The following is a 17,102-nucleotide window of genomic DNA, read 5'->3' as shown; positions in this document are numbered from 1 at the left end:
CGTCTGAGAGCAACAGGCTGAGGGTCCTTGCCAGCCCCCTAGCTTTGGCATGTCATCAGACAGCTTGTCTGGTATTATCCCACTCCTTTAAGTCTAGTATAAAGCTCTATCAGTCAGCCCCACTAGCTTGTAAACAAAGACCCCTTCCCCCTCTGAGAAAGGTGAATCCCATGTTATGCCAGCAGGCCTGGTGCTGTGTAGGCCATCCCATTATTGAATACTCCAAGCTGTGGCAGTGATACCAGCCACAGAGCTAGGTATTAATAGACTGTGTCTGTTACTTCTGGACACACTGCCTACAACTAGAACGATGGAGTTACACATAACTTGTGTTCCAGATTACCAACAGTGCCAAGGCCCTGAAGTCTCTTGATTGTCCTTGGATTATGTGTTGTGGCTTCATCACCACTCACTTGGAAGAGCAGTAATGGGGTAATAGCCCAAGGGTCATACCAGGCTAGGAAGTTTCCTAGTGATATCCTTAACACAGGCCCCGTGGAGGCAGCAGGCTTCTCTAAGAGGGTCTGTCCAACATACTGGACCTTCTGTTGCCCTCAAAAGAGAATCACCTGACCCTGTAACCCATTTCTTCCTCATGGAGGTGGTCCTGACACAGGGGTTAGGCCTTTCTGACCTTGGCAATGCCTCTGGAGTAGGTGGAACGTTATCTGTACCATCCACCGACTTGCCTTCCACCATCCAGAACATCGTACCTGTCGTACAGAGGCACCTGGGAAGGTAGGGTGGGCAAGGAGGGGTTTCGTCTGCTGTACCCAGCATTGACCTGCCCCCATTCACTCCTTTAAGTTGCCACCTTTAGCCTGGTGGGGAAGAGAGTGGGGGACGGACAACCCGCAGCCCGGCGTCTATGCCTGTCCCAGTAAAATCAGGAGGATACGCAGGGAGCCGGCGGGGGTGTGGACAGCGCCAGCAGGGAACGGCAGGCGTCCCCCGGCCGTGCTCCTGTAATGACGGCGTTGCGTTTGTAAGGAACGGCCACCGCGAGCTGAGGACACTCCGGTAAAACACCTCCGACGGGAGCGGGCGGCTGCTCCCTGCACCCTGCCGCTCTGGGCACCGCGGGCCGAGCGCTGCCGGCACCGGGCTCAGGCCGAAGCAGGGACCGCAGCTCCCGGCGTGCTCTGGGGCCGGAAGTGCCGGTCTCGGCGTGTTCCGGCGGGCGGGTGTCCGCGCGGCGCTGCGCGGCAGCCCGGATGGCGGCGGTGCCGGTGTACGTGTACAGCCCGGAGTACGTGGCCCTCTGCGACTCCCTCTGCAAAGTGCCCAAGCGGGTCAGCGCCGCGCCGGGGGGCGAGAACGCGGCCCTGGGGGGCTCCGGCGAGGGGGGTGTTGGGAGCGCAGGGGTGAGGCCTGGGGTCGGAGGGCACCCCTGGAGTCCCGGCGAGAGGCCCGGGGGTGTTGGGGAGGCTGCCGGAGACAGCGGGAGCGTGCGGGGAGGGTGCAGCGCCGGCTCCGGGCAGCGGCGGTGCGAGGACCGGGAGAGCCGGGCTCAACCCTTGCACCGCCTGAGGCCGGGACACAGAGGAAGCACTTCCGAGGTGCCACCCGCACGCCGAAGAGCTGCAGAGCCGGGCTCAGGCTGGCGTCATGTGAGCCGTGCTGCTCCTGGGAGAAGTCCCGGTTGCGCTTTCGCTGCGGGTGGATCCGCGTTGGGTGCTGCTGCCGTCGCCTGCTCGGAGCTGCTCACGGCCTTACTGTTTCTTTTCTTCAGGCCAGTATGGTGCATTCGTTGATTGAAGCGTATGCCCTACTTGACCAGATGAAGTAAGTACTCTCCTTTTGTGTTAAGAGAATGTTTTCTTCTCTGCTAAGGCGTGGAAGGTACTGGGTGGCTCGAGGGCTGCCCCTACTGGCAGAATGATTCCAGGAGCCTGGCAGTGTGTATTTCTAGGATATAAGGGAAGCCTGAGTTGTGCTAAATGGACAAGATTGTGGTAATTATGCAAAATTGGACAAAAAAATGGAGAAAGTCCCACAGGTCAGTTCAGCAGCACCACAGGTGCCTGTTGAAACTTTTTAAGGATTTTTTTTTCTTTCTGGTCACTTTGGCAACGTGTACTTTGGAAACATCTGTAGGTACCATTGCAGAGGTGGACCCAAAGGGCTGTTTGCCCTGACACAGGGTTAGAAGCGCTCACCACTGTGCTAACCTGAGGCTGGGAGTGTCTTGTGTTCTTCCCATAGCAACTGTGTTGCCTGCACCTGCCCCCCAGGGCCGGAGGCTTGGAGGGGGCTTGTACGTGTCACAGGATTTATTTGGGCAGATTGCAAAGCACCACAACTCAGGTGATGTGTGAACTGCTGAGGACAGAGACGGCCTTTGCTTTGAATGCAGGCAGAGTTAAGAGCATGTGACAGGGGCTGCTCAGCCTCCTGACCCAGCAGGCTGGTGTCTTGCTGCAGCACTTGGCTGGGCCTGGCTGTTGTCACTCTGTTCTTTCCTCTGTGTGTAACCAGAGTGTTGGATGTGCTGGGCACACTTAAACTGGGAGAATATGCAGAAAAGAAAAGAAAAACTTCAAGCAAAGTGGCAAGGTTAATGTAGGCAGCACCTGCAGGTGTTCCTCACTGGGACAGGCACAGCAGGTAGTGCCATGCTGGGGGAAAGACCCACTCAGCTGATCAGCTTTTTCACTCCAAGTGACAGTCTGGTGTGAGAGGAGGTGGGAGTTTTGTTTGTTTTGTCAACAGCAGCTGCCAAAAGAAGGCTTCTTGTTTGAGGAGGTTAAAGTTAGGCTTTCTGGACAAACCTTGGAGTGTCTTCCTGAATGTGCTCCCTTCCTCCTCTTTGCCTAGGATAGTCAAGCCAAAAGTGGCCTCCATGGAGGAGATGGCCAGCTTCCACACAGATGCCTACCTGCAGCACCTACAGAAGGTCAGTGAGGAGGGAGACGATGACCATCCGGAGTCTGTGGAATATGGACTGGGTAAGGATATGTATCTTCAGTGAGAGATTAACTGAGTATTAGGACCAGGATGCTTTCTGCTGGCGCTGAGGTTAGACAGAGGGGTGAGCTCAGGTGGGCTGTTTATGGGGGGAAACACTGATAGGGTGCTGCTGAGCCCTATCAGACTGGCGTTTTCAACTGTTGCCAGCAGAGGGTACTGTCGGCCTCACACTGTCCCTTGCGTACTGGGAACCAGTCCCTTTTTCTGCTGCTTTTAGGATCTCACGTGGGACGGAAGGCCTTGACTTGCTGACCTTGGCTTCCACAAGTCTGCTGTGGTGAAGAGCACATGTATGGTTGAGGGTGCAGCCAGGCACCAGAGTCGTCTGAGTGTTTTCTGGGTGACTTTGCTTACCTCCTGAATGAGGGCTGCCAGTTGCCTGCACTTAAGACAGTCTGAGCTGCAGTAGTTAGAGCAGGCAAGATGGCTCTGCATACTCTTTAGTGTCAGGAACAGGAGTGACCCAGCATTGAGGCAGTGGTACACATTCTGCGCTGATCTCATAGGTCTCCCCTAGGTCTCCCCTTTCTGTCCCTGAAGCTGATCTGTCTGGAAGCAGAGGAGCAGTCCGGGAGTTTTGCCTTGCTGTGGAGCAGCTTCAGGGAGGCTGCTGTTGGAGTACATGAAGATCATAATCTAGCTGTAGACCTGCAGTCTACTTAGGCCTGTCTCCTTTGTGGATGTCTTATTTTTATGGGGGACATACATCAGTGACTGTGCCACGGCTTTTCTTGTAGGGTAGCCAGAGAACTGAGAGTGTTGTTGTAAGATGTATGTGAGGGGCCAGTAGGTCAGGCTAGCTAGGCACACACATCACAAGTTGGATCGAGACCCACCTCTGAATGATCTGAGTGCAAGGAAATGTTTTGATTGTTGGTATCTGTGGTGAGTTAACCTTGGCTGGCTGCCAGGTGCCCACCAAGGTGCTTCTCTCCTCCTCCTCAATAGGATAGGGGAGAAAATACAATGGAATAGAACATGGGTCACAATAGGTGAGATGTTTCCCTAGTTGCCATCATGGGCAGAACAGACTCAGTTTAGGGAAATCAGTTTGTTGCCAATTAATAACAAAGGAAGACAGTGAGAAAACAAAACCGAATAACAAAGGAATAACAAATAAACTGAATAATAAAGGAAGACAGAGGAAAACAAAACTAAAATTACAGTCCCCCTCATCCACCCTTCTTCCTAGGCTCAACTTCAATCACAGCTTTTTTGCCTTCTTAAGCAGTGCAAGGGGACAGGGAATGGGGGTTGTGGTCAGTTCATCACCCGTTGTCTAGAGCAACAACACAAAGGGATGTGGAGCTGTTGGAATGAATCCAGAGGAGGCCACAGAGATGCTGCAAGGGCTGGAGCAGCTCTGCTCTGGAGCCAGGCTGAGAGAGCTGGGCTGGGGCAGCCTGGAGAAGAGAAGGTTCATTAAGGGGAGACCTTGTAAAAGTCTTCCAATACCTAAAGGGGGCCTACAGAAAATCTAGAGGTGGGACTTTTTACAAGGGTCTTTTTACAAGACAATGGGAAATGGTTTTAAAGTGGAACGGGGTAAATTTAGGTTAGACATTATGAAAAAATTCTTTATTATCTGGGTGGTGAGGTGCTGGTACAGGGTGCCCAGAGAAGCTGTGGCTGCCCCATCCCTGGCAGTGTTCAAAGCCAGGTTGGACACAGGGGCTTGGAGCAACCTGCTCTAGTGGAAGGTGTCCCTGCCTGTGGCAGGGGGATTGGATGATCTTTAAGGTCCCTTCCAACCCAAGCCAGTCTGTGATTCTATGATCTGCTCCTTGGGCTGCAGGAGTTTGTGCTGCGCCTTCTGCATTATCCCTGGTACAGAAAGTTAGAGCAGTGGTTAAAGACAGAGCTCAAAACAAATTGAATGTGCTTCCTGCAGAGGAAAAGGCCTGTTGTGTCTGACACACGGACTCCTGCCCACAGGTTATGACTGTCCAGCTACTGAAGGGATCTTTGAGTATGCGGCAGCTGTGGGAGGAGCCACCATCACTGCAGCGCAGTGCCTGCTGGATGGCAAGTGCAAAGTAGCCATTAACTGGCCTGGAGGGTGGCATCATGCAAAGAAGTAAGAAAACAATCCCTTCCCTTGTGTTTTCTCAGCCAGTGTGTGAACCCTGCTCCTAGTTCCCAGCTTCCCTTTGAACCCTCAGGATGCAGCCATCCAGCTGGAAGAGAAAGCAGGATGTGAGAGGGGTGAGGGAAGAAGGTCAGGAGGTAGCCTTCTGCCCTATACTCTGTAGGAAGAAGCAGAGTGTAGGGCAGAGGCCTGAGAGTAGGCATGTTACTGCCCAGTCCTTATACTATCATGAGCTACAGTGCAGGTCTGGGACAGATAGATTCAAAGGTGTCCTGACATCTGTGGATACATGGTTATCTCTTGGAGGTCAAGTGAGAACTGATTTTGCAAACTCCACAGAGAAGGGCTGTGGAGAGGGAAATGCTTGTTGTCACTCCTAACTTGGAAGAGAATGGGAACGCATTGTCCAAATTGGTCTGTGTAGCCTTTTGCGTTCTTACATAAGAGGTCTGAAGCAGTGCAGGACTGACCACTGTTCTCTCCATGCTCTGTGGGTGGCTTTTTGTTCTGATTTCTGATGTTAATAACGATATTCAGAACAATAGGAGAGGAAGTAAAAATTTCATGCCTGGATTGTGTGGTTCTCTAGTGGTAAAATAATTTTTCCATGGCCTCTGTTTTGTATGTATTAACTCGTGTCCCCCATCTCCCAAAATACGAGGCCTGTCTGCAAATGCAGACAGGATGGCACCCTTCCTTGACCCCAGCAATCTGGCCTTTGCAATGCTGTTCTCTTTCCCTGTGGAGCCCCAGAAATCAGCAGGAATCACATGTCTTACCCTAAAGACTTGCATGTAGGTGTGCAGATTTCTCTTGCTCCAGTGACTCTTCTGACTTGGCAGAGAAAGCAGAGGTGTAGCAGTGGCTGCAACCACCAGCGATGCTGGCATTGCACCGAGGCCTTCTTTGTGGTCAGTACTTTGCTGGTGGGTTTGGCTGCTGCTTGCTCAGGAAGGAGAGGGTCCAGCCTGGCCGAGCTGAAGCTCTTCACAGGAGGGATGGCTTTTAAAAATCTTCTATCTTGATTGCACGGTTCATAAAATGCCTGTAGCAGAAGAAACCTTTGCGGTGTTGCTGCCACCAAGCTGTGCTGTTACCCCTATTGTGGGATGCAAACAGTGTTTTAAAAAGGCACTGGATACCTGCTGATCTCAAAGGAACCTTTCCAGTCACTCCAGTGAGGTGGTGTGGGATGCTCAGGGCAGGGAGCAGCTTTGGTAGGTGCCAGTCCAGTGTGAAGGTTCAGCAAGACTGATGCTGAGCTGCAGGTATCTGGTGCTAGGACCTGTGTTCTAGCAAAATATGTGTCCTTTTGTCAAAACAGACTTTCTGTCTGGTGCCTTAATTGTTTACCTGAAGGTAGGAGTGGTGACTGCTGTCGCCATGCTCAGTTCCCTGGAGTGCCTTTGAGGTAGAGGGCAAGATGCGGAGTTGGTGCCTTTTATTGACCTCTGCCTGAGCTCTGCTATGTGGATTTGGGGTGGGGAAATCCCAAGTGCTTTCCTTGAGCTGCAGCTCTGACGCTGGTCAGCCTCTGAGCTGGTGTCAAGCTCTGTTTGGCCTCAAGGTTGAAAGAGTGAGTATGTTATGTCATGAAGAGAGTGCCTGAGACATGATGTAGTTCACTTTGCTTTCTTGCAGGCTGGGAAGGCAGGGAGGAGTGTTGTTTGTAATCACAGTTAAGGAAGATTCCCAGGATACTTGCTAGCATCCCAGTTCTCAGCATCACTGTAAATGAAGAGAGTCAACGGGAAGCATTTGTGCTCTGTGACATTTGCAGGGAGTGAGAGCAAGTGCAGTTATGCTACCTCAGACCTGCTCCTCAATGTTTCCAGCTGTTTGCTGAGCAGGGGAGTGTCAGGAAATGAGCGGAATGCTGTGGCTGAAAGTCAGGAAGTGTTTCCAAGAGGTACATCTCAGAGCTTGGAGTCTTTGAGCCTGGGGAATGGGGGTTTGGACACTCCTGTTGCAAAGTGTAAAGCTTTGGTTTAAATCAGCTCTCCAGGACTGACTAGGAGTGCAATGGGCTACTGCCAAGCAGTGCTGGGGACTTAACTTAGAAAAGTTTGGAGTGGGGATTAATAAACTTTTTCCTGTGATACCAGCGGTATGGAAGCTGCCCCCTGATGTATGTTAGGGATGAATAAATCTTTCCATGCAATGTCTGTCCTCTTTTTAGCTGTTGGGGCTGTCGTCTGGCTGAGCCCAGGAGTTGCACTGTGAGGGACTGCCTTTGTGGGGTATCCTGTTTGTGTTTTCCTGGGGAGGAAGGGAGAAAGTTGCTTTGGGAAGAGGCTTAACCTCCATACCCTAAGGGCCAAGCAGGACTGTCCAGGGGCCTGTTCTCTTGCTGCAGAGGGAGAGGAGGTAACAGTGGAGAGTCTGTTTGGGTCGGGTGGCTCTGAACTTACTTAAAATACCTCAGCTGCAGAACGCAAAAATTGTATTTGTGCAACAGCGAGATGGTCAAGCCCAAGCCCTCCATGGCTCAGGCCTCTCTGCGGCAGAGCTAGATGATGCTTTACCAGCTGCTAGCAAGCCCAGGGTTGCGAAGCCATTGGCACAGAAGTCATGTTCTCTGTGCTCCCCAGCCATGCTTTGAGCTGTTTCTGACCCATCCTTTGGTTTGTGCTGGGCCTTGGCTGGGCTCTTCATGGTCCTCTCTGCACTCACAGGGTGGAGACTTGCAAAATAAAGGAGATAATGCCAAGATCAGATTAGTGGTGTGCTGGCGATACGCAAACTCATGGATGTTGTTTCCACAGAGATGAAGCTTCTGGCTTCTGTTACCTGAATGACGCCGTCTTGGGCATCCTGCGACTGCGCCAGAAATTTGACCGTGTCCTTTATATCGACTTGGATTTGCATCATGGGGATGGTAAGGACCAGTGCAGACTGCAGACAGCACAGCAGCAGTGCTAGGTCGGAGAGGGAGTGGGGGAAATCAAGGCATGTCAGTGCAGTGGGGCTGTACCTGCTGCAGCAGCTGTGGCTTTGCCTCCTATCAGTGCAGTTGAGTTCCCTCAATCCATTTCTGCCTTGTCCTGCTTCATGGACTTGCCCTGTGCTACTCATCACACCTCTCTTGAGATTCTGGGCAGCAGTCTTGTACCTAAAGCAGCAAACAGCATGTTCCTGTCCCAGTAATCCCCTGTGCTAGTGGCTCCCAGCAAGAACTTCCCCCAGTGCCTTGTCTCCCCCTCTGGCAGAGCAGCTGCTGACAGTGTTTGATTGATTGATAACACCAGTGCAAGAGGGAAGCAATAGTAAATGGTGCTTTTAAAAGTTTTTGATGCTATAAAATGAAAGGTAGCGCTGGCCACGCTGGAATCACTCTCTCCTTCAGAAGTGTTATTTCAACACCATTTAACGTTTCCTGCTCTTGTGAATTTTATGGTGTGTTTCATTTTGCTCTGTTGCTCCCCTACATTTGTTTTTTGTTAGGTTTCCTGTTACTTCTTTTTCCCTTCCCACCCCAGCTGTTTTAACGTGTCTTTAAAGAAAAGAAAATGTATACTTAATCACAGCAGTGCTGAGGAAAAGCCAGAGAGCCTGGGTGCTCTGTTTCTAATCACAGCCACGCTCTGGCCAAGGCATCCCTGCTCGGCTCCCTCCCCCAGTCTGGCAGGCCCAGCAGTGCAGACCCTGAGTACTGCTAATGTAGGCACTGATCTGAGGCATTGAGACACATTCAGTACTGATTAGCATGAGACCTGCCAAATTCTTTTCAGTTGTGACCTTTGCTGCAGTCAAATTCAGATCTCCGTTGGTTAAGGATGGAGTTACTGAGCCACATCTGGGTTTTTGCTTTCTTTGTTCTGTTCTTGCTCTGTTTGCAGCCACATGTTTATCAAGTGGCTCATTTATCCAGTGGCTGTCATTTATGTGGACGATGCATGAAAGCTTTTTTCTCTTCGTTTTCTGACAGGAGTTGAAGATGCCTTTAGCTTCACCTCAAAAGTGATGACTGTTTCTCTGCATAAGTTTTCACCAGGATTTTTCCCAGGCAAGTTGAACACTAGGAGGTTTATGCTAATTCAGTTCACATGTAGAATTGTAGAATGGTCAGGTTTGGAAAGGACCTTAAGATCATCACTGACAAGGCCCCAGCAAAGACAGGTCCCATCTCTTCTGTCTAATGGAGGCATCTCACTGCCTCTGCTATTGACCCAGAAGAAGGAAAGAAGGGGAACTATATGTTTGACATTTCCCTCTTTGTGGTTGTAACTGAGCTTGGCAGAGCCACTGCTGGATGGCCATCTGCACACGTGTGAAAGTGGCACAACAGAGTTGGGCAGGGGGTGAGAACCAGGTCCACCCAGCCCCTCCTTTTATTAGTGGTGGCTGGTGGACCTTTCTATGAGCATGCCAAAGGTCTGAGCTCTCTGCTCTCATCTGAGACATTTCTCCTGCTCCTGATCTGCTTCCCTTAATTCACTATGGAGTGTTTCTGTTTTTCAGGCACTGGGGATGTGACAGATGTTGGCCTGGGGAAAGGTCGCTATTACAGCGTGAATGTACCCATTCAAGATGGCATTCAGGATGAGAGATATTACCAGATCTGTGAAACGTAAGCCCTCTTGCTTTGATCTGGTTTATTTGGATGGCATTTTATAGAACATAGACTGTACAGATTCTTTTATTTACTATGGTAATTATGGTCCTTTCTTAAGGAGGGACCTTCCCCTGTCAGAGATTTTGGTTACAGCGAACACTGATCTTAAGGGGTCTCAGAGGTCTTGTGTGATTCCTTAAGCAAACTGAACATACAGAGGCATTTGTGGACATCTGGAGGGTCTCTTTGCCATGGGTCAGCCTTGTATGTTTAAGGAGAGACTGAGAAGGACTGTCATGGTTTAAGCCCAGCCAGCAGCCGCTGGCTCGTTCTGCCCCACTCGCCAGTGGGATGGGGAGGAAAATCAGCAAAAATGTAAAAACCTGTGAGATGAGGTAAGAACAGTTTAGTAATGTAAATAAAACTAAATTCTTATAAAAAATAATGCTAGTTAAAAGGGGGAATGGAGAGAGAGGAAGAAATAAACCCCACACCCTGCTGAGAGAAGAACAAGTGATGCCCAATATCATTGTTCAGCACCCGCTGACCAGCTCAACCCAAGCAGCTACCCATCTCTTTTGGGTAACTCCCCCCAGTTTCTAGACTGAGCAAGACGTGCTGTGGTATGCATGGAATACGCCTTTGGCTAGCTCAGATCTGGTGTCCTGTCTCTGCTTCCTCATGGCTTCTTGTGCCCCTCCTTGCTGGCAAAGCACAAGGGACTGAAAAGTCCTTGATCAGGGTAAGCACGACCAAGCAACAACTGAAACATCAGTGCATTACCAGCATTATTCTCAGAGTAAAGGTGAAGCTCAGTGCTGCACCAGATCCTAGGAAGAGAATTAACTGTGCTACAGCTGAAATCAGGGCAAGTACCTTTTAGCTGTGGTAGCTGAACCCTGACCATCTGTGGGAGATCTGCTTGGGCCTGAGCTGAAAGTGTTTTCCAAGCAGCTTTTGTTTTCACATCTGTTTCTACTTTAGCAAGATAAAAACACTGTTGTGGAAAGACCATGTTTTTCTCCATTATTTTTCCTTGTGTTTTGGGCTTTGGAGCACAGTGCTGCAAACAGGATTATTATCTCTGTGGTGTTCATAATACTAAAAACCTGGAGCAAAGCCAAGTGTCTGACATGCCCAACTTCCTTCTGCAAGACAGAATACTGCTCATGAACTGTCTCCAGGCACCCGAGCATCCACTAGAGCCACAGAAAATATATTTCTGACTTGAGCCATGTGGGAGAGAGGAGAGTGGGAACTTAAACAGAGCCTTCCTTTCTTCATCTTGCCCTAGTGAGAGGTGTCTGAGTTTAGGATTGCTATTTCTCTAGACCTGTTTTTTCACTGTGACTTTTGTAGGGGAGAAAAGTCCCTGGGTTTGGCTTGCAGCCTTTCCACTCGGGGCAGCTGATGTAAACGTGTGGTTTGATGCTACCACTAAGGTGATCAGGTCTAGATCCTCCTTCCCTCTCAGTAATGCTTTTGCCTTCATCAGCCTTGTGATGAGTGCTTTGAGAGCAAAACTTTCTGCAGAATAGTAGCAGAGGCAGAAGGCTGACTGGGAGCAGAGGGAGCATAACTTGTATGAGGGGGTGGGAGAATGCAGAAACCTTGAGAAGCATAAGTTGATCTGAGGGACCAGGACCATACCACCAGCACCCTCTAAGCCGTGTCTGCGGTAACCCCTGCTGCTGCTTCTCTTCGCAGTGTGCTAAAGGAGGTGTACGCTGTGTTCAACCCGGATGCAGTTGTGCTGCAGCTGGGAGCAGACACCATTGCTGGGGATCCCATGTGCTCTTTCAACATGACACCTGAGGGCCTGGGCAAGTGCCTGAAGTACGTCCTGCAGTGGCAGCTGGCGACGCTCATCCTGGGAGGAGGTGAGTGTGCCAGTCCTGCTGTTTGGTCATGAGGAAGATGGGTTTGTCCCATGGCCTGTCCTCAAGCAGGTGTCCTGAGCTCAGCTCTGGCTGGAGTTCAGGAGGGTGGCTACAGGCAGCACCAGGAGAGTGCACTGTGCCGTGGTGCTGTCTTCACACAGACCTGAAATCCTTGATGCTCGCTAGGGCAAGTCTCAATCCTGACCTTCAGATCTGGAGTTAAAGGGTCTTTGGCCCCTCTGGAGATGAGCAGAGGCTGTTAACCCTGATGAACTGACATTGGCTTCTCAATGGCACCTCTGATTCCCATCTCTGCTCATCAGCCCTTCAGTGCTTCTTGAAAGCGAGCACTGTGTTCCCAAATTTACCTTGGGCATCTGGCGATGAATGATTTACTCAAGCAGGAACTTGGGAAACGAGTTGGCTGCCTGAATGATGCAGCAGGGCTCTGAAGGCTAAAAATGACTTAGCTCTGTCATACTGCATCACTAGCTGCTTATCCAGCAGGACAAGCTTTATACAACAGCATTTGAGATCAGCAAAACTCACTGAGTGCCAGGTTGTACCAATGAGCTTCACACTGGTCCTTTCAAACATGACACGGCTGAAGAGCTCACCAGCGAATGGCCTGACATGTATATCATGCTTTATGGGTTGCAGTCTGGCATTATAAAGCAAGGATCTCCCATATTCACTGCTACCCTTGCACTTCCTTCTCTGCTACCTTTGATCCCCCCTCCTTGTTGCCAGGAGAGAGCCCAACACATGGAACTGGAAGCTCCTGCTGGGTTTGAGATGATGACTGGAGGACCCAGGCCTGTGCCGTGCTGGGTGTAACTGGGGTTCAGTTTGTGAGGTCTGCCCTTGCATACAGTGTCATTCCAACTTGGCCTTGTGTAGCCACCAGTTGCAACATGCAGGGCACAGCCTGAGTGGATGGAGCAAGCTGAATTCATGTAAACTCTGTGTGTTGCCTCCATGATTTGTTCCTTTCATTAAAATCTCCCTCTTCTCCCACTCTCCCTCTACAAAATCACAAATCTTGCTGGAGACAGGAGGCTACAACCTTGCCAACACAGCTCGATGCTGGACATACTTGACTGGGGTCATCCTTGGGAGAACACTGTCTTCTGAGATCCCTGATCACGAGGTAAAGCTTTGACAAACCCTCCCTTCTCCATGCACAAGAGCTGAGTTGTTCTCCCTAATCCAAGTGGCTTCCTTGCTGCTCAATACTGGTCTGTTGAGACATTCCTGTAACAATAATGTGCTGTCCTAGCAATGTAGGGGGTGCTTGGTCCCAGGCCCTGGGGCTGGTCTGCACCTTTTCACAAGGAATCACGGTTGCCAGTAACTTCTAGTCAGTGATAATGATGGAAAAGATGGGGAAAGGAAGTCACCTGTATGCTCAGAGAGCTACTCTGGAAATGCATGTGCTTTTTGTGCCAGGCCTGTATGAAGGCTTTACTTTTTAGTCCTGCTTTCATAAACTTACAGGAAGTACCAAGAGTAGCTTTGGAGCTTTTCTGACCATCAGTGCTGCAGTGGGCACTGCAGTGGGCTGTGGGGCCTGGTACTGGTCACGACTGCACACGAGCTGCATCAGTTCCCACCTTGCGTGGTGCTGGGCAGCTGGTTGGAGAGGCACAATCTAAAAATCTGGATGGAATAGCTACAGGTTCATAATAGGTCTCAAAATGCAGATCAAAGTTATTGACCGTGTAGAAGCAAACCTGAACGTGCAAAGCAGTTCCAGCCTACAGTGACTCAGAGGAGAATTATGGGTTTGCCTTTGTCTAAGGATCTCATGGATCTACAGTATGCCTGAGGAACTAAGTCATTTTTGTGCATTGAAACTGGAAATTCATCATTATATAAACTGGTTATTACAGCTACAAGATGCTTTTTTGAGAGGTGTGCTTAAATAACTTAATTTTCCTTGTCAGTACTGGCATGTTGAGGTCTGCTTGGAGAAGCCAGTGCTAATGCAGAGATGTCAGTCTTGGGTTGCCAGATCTGCCACCTCCAATCTCACTCTAAAAGGAAACCTCAGCCCTGTGTGTCATTAATCACCTGCGAGACTGTGGTTCTGTGAATGTCCCTGTCTGGTGCAATAGCTCAAAGGCCGAACTAGCTCTCCATGCAGTGAAACTCCAGGGGTAGCAACAGGACCTACTGCAACTTCAGCACTGAATTTTTAACCCTAGTGTGTCGCCATCTTTGGACAGTGATGTGTGCTTGTGAAATGAACCTGCTGGCAGTGATTTGGGATTCTGCATTACCATGGAGAGTCCATGTGCTGCAGATTTTCTCATTCAGGCTCACCTCTACACTATGGGAAAGACACATTATTAACCTTAAAGAACTCTTGATTTTTCTCTTTCCAAGTGTTTGACAGTCATGTCAATGCAGCACTCTGCAAGGTGGGGTGGACATCTGAAAGGATAGGCTGATAGGCAGCACTTGAATTTTGTTGATAGAAAAAGAAACCCCAAACAAACGGGTTTGCAGGGAACCATGAGTAAAACGAGTGTCACCAGCTTTGCCTAATAAAGCACTGGGAAAGACATCTGGCTGCTTTTGGCAGCACCACAGAGTTCTGCTTCCCAGGCCTTTCAATTGATAGTGGCTGCAGACTTCCAGTGGGCACAGACACAGCAGAAGCACCTCTTTGACACAGTTAAGATACATGTGCACCTCAGGTGGAGAAAATGCTCTTCTCTTTTTACAATTGGGTCCCCATGGGGAACCCTCTCACAGCCACAGCCCACCAGAGACCTCTGCACTCACTCTGCTCTCCTCTTCCTTGCAGTTCTTCACAGAATATGGTCCGGATTATGTGCTGGAGGTCACACCGAGCTGCAGACCAGACCGCAATGAGCCACAGAGAATTGAAGAAATCATTAACTCAATCAAAGGTGAGTTGTCCAAGCAACGCTCCTGCTCCAGGCTGACAGGTCATCTTAGAGAGGACTGGCAGGAAAGCCCTTTGGAGGCTTTTCCACAGACTAGAAAGATGAACCACATTCACTTGACTGGGCACAGAGGTGAGGCTGACTTGCCAGTGTTTCCCTGTCCAGTCACTGGGGACTTCGCCTGGTTGTCACAATTTTTCAAATAGGATGATGATTATATTTTTCAAGTATGGTCTTTCACTGTGACTGGGAGTGTCACCAGTTCTTCACAAACCTGACCTTACTTTTAAACCAACCCCCCTTAATAAGGTGACAGAACCCTTTGGTGCACCAAGCTGCTGCAGAACTGAGGACTGGATGCCAAGTGCTTTGCCCAGGGTCCCACAAAGCCCCAGCTATTATTTTTTTTTTTATTTCAGGCCTAATGAGAGCCCCTGGTCTGCCTTTGGCAGGAGTATGTGTAGTGTCCTTGGGGCCACCTTCTGCAGCATCCTTCCACTGGGCCTTGGGGCAGAGCCAGAGCTGCCTTGCTCTTCTCAGAGCTTCCTGCAGGGCTGGGCCTTGCCTGAGGGCAAAGATGGTTCCCCACCTGATCTCCATGCAACTCCTAGCCAGGCAGGAGATAGAAAGCCGTTGGGAGTCGAGGGTAGGCAGCTGGGTGAGCCCAGCAAGCTCCTGCCAGCCTTGTTTGATGCCCTTGCCCATCTGTCTTGCCCCTTCCCCAGGAGGAGCTGGAGGTAGTGAGACAGGTCTCTGCAGCACTTTCCACTCTCTGGATGTTGTGATGTATTGGTATTTGAAGCAGAGCAGGAGGTGGGTAGGAGATACAGTGGCTGTGGATGACTTGAGTTGTACATTTCCAAGCACAGGCCAATCCTATGGAGGGGACATCCCCCCCTCACCTGTCCAGGAGAGGAGGAACAGCATTGCTGCAGAGTTGGGAGGGATCTGTGCTGCATGCTTCTGGCAGTGCATCTGGCACAGAGGAAGGACAGGGCAGCCTGGAGTGTGTGCCCCTCCAGTGCTGGCCCATGAATCCAGCCAGTTGCAGGTTGTAGTGGGCAGTGGTGGCAGCATCTCCCTTTGGTAGTTGCCCGAGTGACTGGGAGAAGGGCAGCAGCCTCTGCAAAGTGAGAGAGGGGTGAGCAGGGGCTGCGCTGAGGCTGTCCAGGCTGTCAGGCATAGGGGTGGCACCACTGCCCCTGGCAGGCTGAACCATCAGTGGAAATCCTGTTTTCTTCCTCATTTTATTTGCAGGGAACCTGAAGCACGTTGTTTAGCAGAAAAAGAAGGTTCAGGTTTCTGCAAGAGCATTTCCTGTGGGGAACATGGTGTGTTTATGTGAGCAGCTGGTGAAATTAGTGGCTGTCGGGGAAGTCTGGAAGAAATTGCTGGTGGTCAGTGTCGTTTTTCTCTTCAAAGAAGAAAAGCTGCTGTGCACCATGGGCACTGTGACTCTTCCCAGGCAGAAGTCTGGACCCTGGAGCCACAGGTTTCCAGTGTCTGCAGAGCCTCCCTTGCTCCTTCCTCTTTCCTTCTTCAACACCACAGAGTTTATTCTCACAACTAGTTTTAAATGTTTTTAAGAGAGCTGTGACCCAGGTCCAGCACTGCATTGCCCTGGGGGTGGGAGCACTGCCTCTACACTACCCTGCTGGAGACAGGCCTAGGTCCTGCTAGGGCATGGGGCACAGCCTGTGTCTCTGCCCAGGGAGGGGCACAGCCAGGCTGCTTTTAACTGGGACTTGTTTTTTTAATAAAGTATTTGAAATCCTCCTCAGCCCTTCCCTTTCCTCCTGCGCCGCATTGTCCTGCTAGTGCTCTTTTTCCACAGCACTTCATGCATTCGGTGCTTAAGGCAGCACGGACACCCCTGCCCTGGGCCATGGTGTTTTCCAGGGATGCTCTGCAGAGCATCAAGGGATATGCGTGGCAGCTCTTCTCCTGGGAGATCTCGCATGAACACCCCAGCACCCTAGGAGAGCTGCTGCTTGCATCTCAGCAAGGGGAGAGTTACACATGTCTATGGGGCCTTGGGCTGTGAAACCTGCCTCTGCTGCTGCTCTCCCCTCCTTCAATGGGCCTGCAGAGCATTTTATATGTGGTGTTTCTTGTTAAAGATATTTGGTCACTGTGGGAAAAGTATATTTCCTGTGGCTTTAACTAGAATATGCTGGAATAAATAGGAAGACAAAGGGACTTGCAGCCTGGGTTTGTTTTGATCTCTTGTTTTTCACCCAAACACCACACTTGGGTTAAGTAAAGCCCCGGACTCTGTAAAGTGGTGGTAGGGGAATCCACAGAATTACTGGGGGAAAAAAAAAGCTGTGTGGGGTTTTTGTGGTGGTGCTGCTGTCCTGTGTCCAAAACTGTACTGCAGATAGTGGTGGTGATGGGGGGGGGCAAACTATGGCCATTCAGTTGTGATCCACGGCATATGACACTCTTAACACTTAACACAAGACCTTTGAAATCTTATCCCACCCCTTGACATTTTGACCTTTACCTCTGATCCCTGACATATATCCCCCACCCTTTGAAGTGTATCCCTAGCTATTATATATAGAGGGTTGGAACTAGATAACCTTACAGGGACCCTAACTATTCTATGAGTCTATGAAACTGCATAAAACCCCACCCCTATTGCTGTACATCAGCTCAAATGACCCCTGAAGCAGCTTTAACCATCCTAA

The 17,102-nt window shown here is 50.4% G+C and overlaps 1 protein-coding gene across 3 annotated transcripts; it reads left to right on the top strand.

Annotated features, from left to right (window-relative positions):
- The first annotated feature begins 1,156 nt into the window (after positions 1–1,156).
- On the top strand, positions 1,157–16,608 carry HDAC8 (histone deacetylase 8). Of its 3 annotated transcripts, none has more exons than XM_034064113.1 (11): positions 1,157–1,292; positions 1,733–1,785; positions 2,818–2,948; positions 4,906–5,047; positions 7,825–7,937; positions 8,988–9,065; positions 9,521–9,629; positions 11,322–11,494; positions 12,550–12,644; positions 14,307–14,412; positions 15,667–16,608. In XM_034064113.1, the coding sequence occupies exons 1-11, from the start codon at positions 1,215–1,217 to the stop codon at positions 15,687–15,689; spliced, it is 1,101 nt and encodes a 366-aa protein (XP_033920004.1). In that variant the 5' UTR covers positions 1,157–1,214; the 3' UTR covers positions 15,690–16,608. The 3 variants fall into 3 exon arrangements, with proteins under 3 accessions (XP_033920004.1, XP_033920005.1, XP_033920006.1); XM_034064114.1 differs by having other exon boundaries at positions 1,171–1,249; XM_034064115.1 differs by having other exon boundaries at positions 1,189–1,231.
- The last annotated feature ends 494 nt before the right edge of the window (positions 16,609–17,102 follow it).

Source organism: Melopsittacus undulatus, chromosome 6, assembly GCF_012275295.1.
Source record: "Melopsittacus undulatus isolate bMelUnd1 chromosome 6, bMelUnd1.mat.Z, whole genome shotgun sequence".
Lineage (NCBI taxonomy): Eukaryota > Metazoa > Chordata > Aves > Psittaciformes > Psittaculidae > Melopsittacus > Melopsittacus undulatus.
The sequence above is the reverse complement of the archived record's forward strand: the minus strand, read 5'-3'. Positions and strand labels throughout refer to the sequence as shown.

Coding starts and splice junctions, on each gene's coding strand:
- HDAC8 (XM_034064113.1), top strand. CDS start 1,215: ATGGCGGCGGTGCCGGTGTACGTGTACAGCCCGGAGTACGTGGCCCTC. Junction 9,066..9,520: donor TTCACCAGGATTTTTCCCAG/GCAAGTTGAACA, acceptor TCTGTTTTTCAG/GCACTGGGGATGTGACAGAT. Junction 11,495..12,549: donor GACGCTCATCCTGGGAGGAG/GTGAGTGTGCCA, acceptor TGCTGGAGACAG/GAGGCTACAACCTTGCCAAC.